General features: G+C 59.9%; 1 protein-coding gene across 1 annotated transcript; it reads right to left on the bottom strand.

The window, feature by feature from the left end:
* Positions 1-566: 566 nt before the first annotated feature.
* Positions 567-3021, bottom strand: ELF3 (E74 like ETS transcription factor 3; the record flags this gene model as incomplete). The annotated part of the gene is made up of 8 exons (XM_079546558.1): positions 567-687; positions 784-979; positions 1121-1237; positions 1615-1704; positions 1889-2008; positions 2096-2182; positions 2351-2572; positions 2859-3021. 8 exons carry the CDS (start codon positions 3019-3021, stop codon positions 567-569), a joined length of 1116 nt encoding a protein of 371 aa, XP_079402684.1.
* Between the last annotated feature and the right edge of the window lie 6977 nt (positions 3022-9998).

A 9998-nucleotide genomic window follows, 5' to 3' on the forward strand; every position in this document is an offset into this window, starting at 1 on the left:
CTTACATAAATTAAAAGCTACTCTTAGGGAAAAAGCCTGATCCTGGGGAGCCGGGCTGGAAACGCAGCCAAGCCCTGGTGAACTCAGTCCTTGGGCGCTCTTTGGGCTCGCCGGGATCGGGTGAAGCTCTGCAGTGTTTCCATCTTCTCGCGGCAGACGTTGCTCTGAGATGCTGCACAGAGGGGCTTCACCCACCCACAAGGAGCAGGTGGCTGGGACGAGTCACGGGTGGGTGCCCGCAGGAGCCTGCTGCGCCATCACATCAGTGCCTAACGCCACTCACGCTTCTCTTCCCCATTGTTCTTGTCCAGGCTTTGAAACAGACAGAGTCCCAAAGTCACTGCCTCTCCAGTTGGAGGTACAAATCCAGCAAGAGAAATAATGGTTTACAATAACCTACTGGAGCCAAAATATTAGCTTTAAACACCTTGGTGCTGGTGGACACCAGCACACACGAATGTGCCCACGCAAGGCTCGGAGCGCCATGCGCTGCATGGGGCAGCAGCTTCCAGTCCGTCTGCACACAACAAACTCCTGCCAAGGAGCCAGGGGCTGATCCGGGGCTCCTACAGCTCCTTGTTCCTGTTGAGCACCTCCTCCTCCTTCCATCCACTGGAGTTCTTCCCAAACTTGTAGACCAGGCGGCGTCCGTCGACCCTCTCCAAGATCTCCCGTTTGTAGTAATACCTGCAGGGGACAGAGGCGGGCTCAGGGCTCTGGATGCAGCCCTCACGTTGGTGTGTGGGTAGTCTCCCTCCCTGGAGGGGACGTGGGGGCACTCACCGCATCGCTCGGCTCAGCTTCTCGTAGGTCATGCTGCTGTTCTTCTTCTTCTGCCCCCAAAGCTGAGCCACCGCCTCGGAGCGCAGGAACTTGAAGACGCCCTCACGTCGGTCCTCCCACTTCATCAGCCCCTCGTTCAGCTCGGGGTGGATCAGGATGTCACGGATGAACTCCCACAGGTGAGTTCCTCGTGGGGCTGAGAAGAGAGTGAGCTGTTAGGGGAGGGGTCCTCCTGCCACGGGCACAGCCAGCGGGCACCATGCTGCCCCTCGTGTCCCGCCAAGCAGCCAGCAGGGCCAGGGCTGAGGTAAGGGTTAGGGCTCGGGTTAGGACGTACAGTGCTTACTTTTCCGACCCTCCAGGCACTCTCTGCTGTCCTTGCTGAGTTTTCGGGGCCGGCCCCGTTTCCGCTTGCCGTGTTTGCCATCCCCTTTCTTGCTGCCTGCGAAGCCATCTGCACACCGACAAGGGGACATGTTAGTTACCTGTAGATTGCAGCTCCCTCACCCTGGGCTCAGAGGCGCCTTCCAGGGGAGAGCTGGCTGGAGATAGCAGGACCAGGGGCTGCACCCTCTTTACAAGCCCGTTCCGTAGAGCAGAGTCCTCCCATTCCATCCAGCATCGTCCCTCCCTCCTCCCACCAAGATCCCCACTGCCCCAGCTCTGTTCCACCATCCCCCTGCACCATCGCCACTCTCAGTGGGAAGAAATGGGCCCAGGGCACAGAGAAAACCCATCCCAGTGGGGCAGGCAGATGCTCCAAGATCACTGCCTGGCTCTGCTGCTCCAGAAGATGGGAAGCAGCCACGCTCTGCTCTCCCAGCAACTCACCCTCAGGAAAGAGCTTTGCTTCCATGGGATCGAGGTCGAGGTCACTTCCACCGGAGTCCTGCGAGTTGGGACTGTGGGACATGACGGGCCCTGGGGGGCACAGGGACAGGGCTCAGATCGTGGCTCTTTGCAGCACGAGGAGCTTCCCTCTGGCTCTGCCCCCTCCTCCCAGCATCAGCCAGGAATGGAGCCACACTTGGTGCTCTCTCAGCTCTGTGCGAGCAAAGGGAGCTCTGAGCCAGGTAAAATTCTATGGCTCTATGAAAGCACTGACCTGAGAGGTCAGAGCTGCCTGGGGACATGGCACCAGACAAGCAGGTGAAGTCTGTGGCGAGGAAAGGGTTTGTGGGCTTCAGGTCCTCCAGGGAGTCCTTGGCACAGGGATTGCCGAGCTCTGGAGGAGGCAGAGAAATGAAGAAGAGGGTGAGCCCTTCCTGCACCCCTTGTGGCACTGGGGAAAAGCCTGTGGCCCTCCTCGTACCCAGGTGGCTGCTGTCCAGGGAGGTCTCTTGGGAATCCGCATCCTCTTTCTCCAGCAGCTCAATGATCCAGCTCAGCTCGTCAGAGGCTGCGGGGTTCCAGGGAACAGGGATTAGTGATGCTTCAGCACAGAGGGGAGCAGAGCCCAGCCCTGCATGGGCCTTTCTCTGTGCCCCCGCCCTGGGCTGGCACAGGGCTCTTGGCCTCACTCTGTGAGCTGCCAGATCTGGGGACTGAGGGGACGCGGGACACTCACTGATCTCATGCAGGCGGTCGTACAGCTCATCCCCCAGCGGCCCAAATATGAGGCGCATCTGGTCCCTGGTGCAGTGGCAGAGCGCGCGCCCATCCATGTTGCAGCAGGAGAAGTCAATGGAGGTGGCATCGTATTTGTTCTTCTCCACATGGTAGCTGATCCACTCCAGCACCTGCACCTTGGTCCAGAAGTACGGGAGCTCACCGAACCACTCCGGCTTGTCTGTAAGGGACAGAGAATGAGACTTAGCGTAGGGCTGGGCACCTGAGCCGGTCCCACAGGCACAGTGTGTTATATGGGGCTGCCATCACACCTTGTGCCAGCTGAAGTACCCTCCAGCCAAAATACTCCTGGGGAAACTGAGGCACGATACAAGCCTCGACCTGTCCCAGTGGGACTGTGTCCTTGCAATGCTCTTCCAGCACCACCTCATTTATGCCCTATGTGCTGGGCACCCCACCTGCACGCCACCACCACTGCACCCCACCGCCGCTGTGCCCTATCCCACCTGTGCCCTCTGCCAGGGGTTGACTGGTGGGGAGGCTCAGCCCCATGCTGCTGTCCTCCCCGGAGCATCCCAGCACATCCAGGGGCAGCTGCACCTCCTCGGGTTGGTACATGGCGCTGATGTAGTTGGAGAAGATGTTGCTGATCTCACAAGATGCCGCCATCAAGTTCTGTGACGAGAGGTGACAGTGAGCCCTGGCACCAGACACCCAAACCCACAGCGCCCACTGTAACCCCACAATCTCCGTGCCTCCATCCGGCAATGCCGCTGCTGAGCCCCCCACCCAGTGCTGCACTGATTGCCATGGGGCTGAGCCGTAGCAGGATGAGGACGTGGCATCCTCCTCACCAAAGCCCCCTCCCCAGCACCTATCCGTGCTCGCACACAGGGACGGCAAGCAGGTGGTCCCACTGTCGGTGAGACAGCCCCTCCATGGGGATGGACGTTGCAGGACCATCAAATGCTGCCCAGCCCCACAGATGCCCCACGAGCAGGGCCATCCTCCAAGTTGGTACAATAAGCAAATCCCATCAGCTGCAGGGCTGCGAGGCCACAGTGGAAGAGTTGCATCCTGCTGGTCGCCTGGAGCCCACCGCCTCGCTGCTCCCCAAAAGGCAACGATGGGAAAACCAGTGAAGAGCCAGAAAGCACCGAGCACGTTCCCAGCACACATGGAGGGAGCAAAGCGGCCGCCGAGGCTGGGGGACTTCCCCACCAGAGAGGAAAATCTTGGGTACCTTCTGCGCTGTAATCCCTGGGCAGCGGCTAAATCCAGAGAGCAGCGAGCGAGCCCTGCCCGCCGCCACCACAGCTGCGCTGATGGGCAGATCCTGCCCTGCCTTCTCTCTTTTATAGCACGCGTGGCGTAATGCGATCTGGAGGCCGGAGGGGAATTCCAGCCCCGAAACGTTCATGCTCCCTGATCCAGGTGATTTGCATAATATGAACCATCGGCCCCAGCCCAGCGCTGCCTTGCCGGGAAATCTGGGTTGGCCAGTTTAATCATTGTCAGAGCCTCGGACGGCGCTGCCCGGAGTTTCACCCACTCCGGCTGTGCGGGCGCTGCTCTCGGCCGCCGCTCGCTGTTGTTTGCTCACGGCGGTGGGTTCACCTCCGTCCTGCTGCCAAGAAGCGTGCCCAGGAGGGGCAGACCAACCCCAGGGCTGCAGATCCCACCTGGGAGCAATGCCCAGGGAAACGTACCCCCACCACGCACCCCTTCGCCGAGGGGAGGGCAGCGGATGCCTGTAGGGTGCTCAGATGTGGCCATGCCCCGTGCTGGGTCACTCACTGGTGACCACGCGTGGCAGGTCTGGGAGCAGGCTGTCTGCCCAGGGCTGGTGGCCAAGCATCGCTGCTTGGAGAAGATGTTGCTGATCTCACAAGTGGATCACTTTTTGCCCAGGAGGGGTGGCTGGGTGGGCAGTGGAGCTGTGCCAGCCCATTTGTTGCCGTTTCCCAAGTGCACTGGTACACACAGGGCAGGACTGAGGGATGCGTGCGGGATGCATTCTGCCTGTCCCTCAGCCGGTGTATTTGGGACCCAGGCTGGATGCGCTCCTGCTGGGTTCAGCCCTGTGCTGGCAGTTGGGATCTGTCCCTGGGATGCGCCCAAGCCTCCAGCCTGGCGCCCATCTGCCTGGTGCTGCCCCTGCCACGTCTGGGTGCTGGGATTGAGGGGGGACCCCCGCAGGTTCTCCCTGCTGCTCACCTCAAACCAGTGTGCGAGGTATGATGGTGGCAGAGCGGGGTAAATACGAGAGCCCTCCTCCAGCCCAGCAAGGGCAGGTGGCTGCGTGCCCATCCCTCGGTCACGTCACCCTGCCCTGCTGTGCCATGTCGTGGCCCTGGGCAGCAGGGCCAGTGTGCGACCCAGGAGGCACTGAGCCACGCGAGCTGAGCACCTGCCCAGCTTCATTCCTGCAGGCACAGTCACGAGTGCTGGGCGCTGCCAGTCCCTTTTGTTTCCCAGGCTCAGCATCCTGGTGCCTGGCAGCTGCCCCAGCATCGTGGCCAGGTGGCACCAATGGAACGCTGAGCTGCAGTACTGATGGGCGCAGAGCAACCCGTCCTGTGCAGGTAGGCTCAAATTCCCTGCTGCAAACATTCTGACCAGTTTGACTCTTTCCTCTGTTCCTCCTGGCCTCAAGATTTCAGCAAGGCCACGGTTGGGGTGAGACAGAGCACCCTGCAGCAGGGACACGGCTCTGTGAGGTCCTGCAGGGAGCACAGCGCGCTGTCAGCCTGGCCTTTGTGTCGTACCGGGGTGACAAAGAAGCGGCCACGAGTTTGGGGTGAGCTGCTGACACGATGCCAGCGAGGTGTGGGGGACAGCAGGCAGGAGATCCATGTCCCTGCTGTCACCTGCCCTGCTGGAGAAGCTGAGCCCACAGTGCCCCACATTTGTGACCCACTGACACCACAACCCCGGCGTGGGGCACAGCGCGGCGCCAACATCGTCACCTCTGCGGGCACTGCAGCGCGGTCACAGCTCAGGGGGCCCCAGAACGGGTTGGGACGGAGGGAGGAACCTCACAACATCCCCGCAAAAGGCACCGCAGCCCGCGCTGCCACCTGGCGGCGGTCCCCGCAGCATTGCGGGGGGCTGGGGGGGCTCCAGCAGCCGGGCGGCCCCCAGGGTGGAACAAAACGCGGAGGCAATTAGAATTGGATGGAGCAGCCGGAAGGGTCCGATCGGGTCCTGACCTGAAGTTAACGCAGCGCATCGGGGCGTTGTTCAAATGCCACTCGGACGCTGACGGGCTCAGGGCATCGCCACCCCCCGCGGGGGCCCGTGCCAGCGTTGGACCACCCCCACGTGTGGTTGGTGAAGACGTGTTTTCCAGCGCCCCGTCCGAGCCCTCCTTCACATCCATCATCAGTTAGGGACAGCTCTGTGCCATTCCCCTGCTCAGGAAGCCACAACGAGAAGTGGGACAGACTCTCAGCCCCATTTCCTGCAGCTCAGACAACCCGGGGGTCCTCAGCCTCTCACACAGGATGTACCTTGCAGCCCTTTCCGGCTTTGTTGCCTCCTCGGGATGCTTTCAAGGACCTTTTCGGAGGGTGGAGCGCCCCCAAATGCATTTTGCCGCTGTTGCCCGGCTCAGCACTGGCTCACTGAGCCCAGGCAGCAGCTCAGGCACATCCCAGAGGCACACGGCCATCCCTGCAGTCCCTGAGGGCCCGGTTCCTATACGGTCACTTCCTCGCAGCTCCCAGGCCATGCGCATCAGGGCGGGCGGCTTCCAGCTCTGTTCTTCCCCATAACAGTCATCACTGCTTTGTCTCTTCCTTTCAGTACGCTTTATTTGCGAAGACAAAGAGGCAAGGAACAAACACATCCATTGGGAAAAAATCCAAACAAACATACATCATGAGACCGAAATAAGTTACACTATTTACAGGAACACATCGAGGTATAAAATATTTGTACACACCTTGTCCTCTGACAAACCCAGACTGCAGCGCTGGGCTGCGCCACCCAGCAGAGACAAAAAAAGCCTTCACAAACAGGAGTTGGCCTCTGTACAACAGCTCCGAGCAAGCAAAGGCACCTGCTGCTGTGCCAGTTGTGCAGCGGGATGGGCTGCTGGAGCAGGCGGTGCAGCGCAGGGAGCAGAGCAGGGCGGCCGTGGGATGCGGAGCAGTGAGCAGATAAAGGGGCAGAGCTGCTCCACTGGGAATGTGGACAAAGCCCCGGGGTGGCAGGGAGGCAAAGGGTGACGCTTTGCGGGGGACAAGGCCTGGGGGGAGTGGGACTGTGCTGGGATCCCTCCCAGCTGGAGCGGGAGCACCACGGGGTGCGAGACCTGGGGGAGCGGGAGGCGATGCTGCCTGCAGGATGGAGCAAGGCAGCAGTGAGCAGGCTGCAAGGCAAGGAGAGAAGTGACAAGTGCTCTGTGGGATTGTACCTGGACCCCATCCAGCGCGGGATGGGAGCAGAATGCTGAGGCAGGGAGCCCAAAGCAGCTGTGCTTGGAGGTGCTGGGGAGGAACAACGTACCCTTGTGCTTCTCGCAGCTGGCTGGGCTGGGGACAGCCCTACAGCCTTGTCGTTTGTGCTGGGAAAGCTGCAGCTCCCTGGATGGGCTCACAGTGGTTTGGGGGCCCAAAAATTTGGGCTTCTGAGTCAACTCCTTCCCTTCTGTGCAAAGCTCAGCTCCAGGCAGTGCTGTGCCCTCAGCAGAGCACGAAGCTGGCCCCTGTGTGCTGGGAGGAGGAGATTCAGGAGCAAGAGGCAGAGCCCAGGAACAAAAAGTCCCCCAGCTCTCAGCAAGGGAAGGAGCTCCCAGGACAGCAGCGATCATCCCCATGCTTGGCACAAACAAAGGCACCGAGGGAGAAGCAAAACGAGGTGCAGAGAGGCTCAGAGACCACAAGAAAGCAGTGCAAGTCCTGAGCCCCAAAGGAGCACCCAGCACAGTGCGAAAGGACCGACCCCATCTGCATCCCAGCCCTTCACCTTCACCCTCTGCGTCCAAAACCACAGCCCCAGCCGGGGCCTGCAGGCACCGTACCCCGGGCCCTGGAACAGATGGCAAAACGGGCAAATGCAGCCCCAGGGCCTTCTGGTGCCCGCCCAGGCAGAGGCAGGGCAGCCACAGCAAGGGAAGGAGCCGAAGGACCAGAGGCCAAGGGGCCACACTTGGTGGACTTCAGCTGGGGTGGGACTTTGTGCTTTAGCGTTCGGAGGACCTGCCCTCCCCACCTGACAGCATGGCTCAGAGCTGCCCCCTCCCACAGCCCCCCGTGCTGGGGAGCAGGGAAGAGCCCCGCGCCAGCTTCCTAGGGCTGTCCTAGTCATGCTCAGTGCCTGGGACAGGATCTAGATTGAACTACATTTTGGGGACAACAACTCTAACAGCACCTATGAGATTCAGTTCATCTCAGGCTGCCTCCGTTTCGGGCAGAGGCTGTTACAGCACCAGCTGCCTGCTGCTACCACATCACAGCAGGTTCTGGAACACAGGGACCAGGACCAGCCCATTCCAATAACGTGCCCTGCATGGCATTGCCCAGGCAAGAAGAGCTGCTTTGCACCCACAGCAAATCTCTGTGAGAGCAGAGGCAAGAACACAGGCTGAGCTCAGCCCGACAGAGGGACCTGTCTGTCCTTCAAGGGAACCACCGCCCTCAGGCTGCACATCGACCCCACGCCTAAGAGCAGAAGCACAGAGCCCTGTGCTGAGCAACAGGAGGAAACAGGAGGGGCTCAGAAACACAGCAAGGCGCAGTGAGGCCGCGCGTCTTTGGGACAAACTCAAGTGTCAAATCCATAACAGCAATGGCCAAAGGAATACAAACAAAGCCTCCCCAGCCCACCCCCAAAATGAAACCAATGACAACAGCACCCAGCTTGCACCGTGAGGTAGCTAAACCAAATCAACATCCCCCTCCCCCCCCAAAAAAGTCACTCTTCCACATGGGAAATACCAACCCACACAGGTACTTAGACACCAATGCCCATGGTACACCCAGCTACAGCCACACAAATGCAGACACACACATCCCAATGAAAAACAACAGGCTGAGAGGGCAGCACTGCCTCCACCTCCTGGTGCTGTGCGTCACGGGGCAGCCGTGGGGCCTCTGAGCCTTTCTGCCCACCCCCAGCCCCACAGCACAGGGCTCAGCTGTGACCCAGGTGCAGTCACCATCCTGTCCTGGGCAGGGTGACCCTGTGCAGCCGTCATGCCCTCCAGCAGGGCGTGTAAACAGCATTTTCTTCATTCCCCCCCCCCCCCCCCCCCAAAAGGTTAAAAGAAGAAAGATTTCATCAAGTCAGTAGAGATGCTCCTGTTTCAAGGTGTGCAGAAATTCCCTCCTGCAGTGGTTTGAACAAGGGCTGGTGACAAAAAAACAGGGCTGCAGAAAGCAGAAGGAAACTGGTCTGTGCTTTACGGGGCACATCCTGGAGCTCCTCCGAGATCCTAGCTCAGCACCAATGGGATCACACAGAGAAATCCTTAAATCTGAGTTCAAACGTTGTTTCTTCAGTGACAAAAGTGAAGTGAGAGCACATAAGGTGAGAACACCACTCCCAGGGTCAACACAGCCGTTCCCCCATGAGCCCAGCGTGGGGCAGGGCAGATGGAGCAGGGGATGCTCCGAGGGACCACAGGAGAGGTAGAAGAAAGCTCCAGTGTGAGACCAGGGCCTTGTCGGCCCCCTGACCAGAGAAAAGCGAGCAGGACAGCTGGAGAGGCTGCATCCTCACTGACACTCCTGGGCTGAGCCTTCAGCCTTCTGAAGGACTCCAGCTGTGCACAATCATTCTCTGTAGGATTGTCCTTCAGGCGTGCAGCCATGGGGGGACTCGTGCAGGACCAGCGTCCAACCCGCCTGCGCTTTGCTCCTGGCACAGCCATCTCCATCCTCACCCACCTGCAGCCGTAGCTGAGGGTGAGAAGCCCTTCCCTACCCCACCACAGAGCAAAGTGGGCGCACGGGGAAGGGGAGAGGGTCAGCAGAGTTTGCAGTCGGAATTCAGAGATGGCTGCAGGGAAGCACAGCGGGTTGGGCTGGAAGTGGTATGATGGCATAGCAGGGAAGCTCCGGGTGAGCCAGGTCAGATGTGCAGCTCCAGCTGCTGCAGCCAGGTATGCTGAGGTTAGGGAAGGATGGAACTAACTGAAGGTCCTTCTGCAGATCCACTGCAGCACAGAGGACATCCCACAGGAAATGTCTCCAAAGGAAAAAAGAACAACCTGACCTCTGGTTCCGGCCAGAAGACTTCAAATAGCCTTGAGACTGTGGAACAGAGAAAGATTCTTGCAGGAACCAGCCTGGAGACAGCGGGGACAAAAGCAGCAAATCCAGGCAGAGGCTGCATGACGCCACAGAGGCAGGAGGGAGCTGGGTGTCTCTGAAAAGGAGCCAGGAAGCTCACCTGGACTCCAACCTCTCACAGACCTGGCAGGCAGCACAGTAGGGTGGGTGAGAAAAGAGATGAAGTCTTTCCTGGTCACTGGAAAACCACTGAGAAACTGCAGCAGGAGGCAAAGTGGAGCGGATGGTGCTTCGTTGAGCTGCCTCTTCACAGGATCTGTCAGTGCTCAAGGATGGGACAGGATGGATCTCATCCACCCTGCCGGGTCAGGCACAAGAATCCCCATCCCTGGGCAGAGTTCCCATAGA

Source organism: Tetrao urogallus, assembly GCF_951394365.1.
Source record: "Tetrao urogallus genome assembly, chromosome: 24".
Taxonomy (NCBI): domain Eukaryota; kingdom Metazoa; phylum Chordata; class Aves; order Galliformes; family Phasianidae; genus Tetrao; species Tetrao urogallus.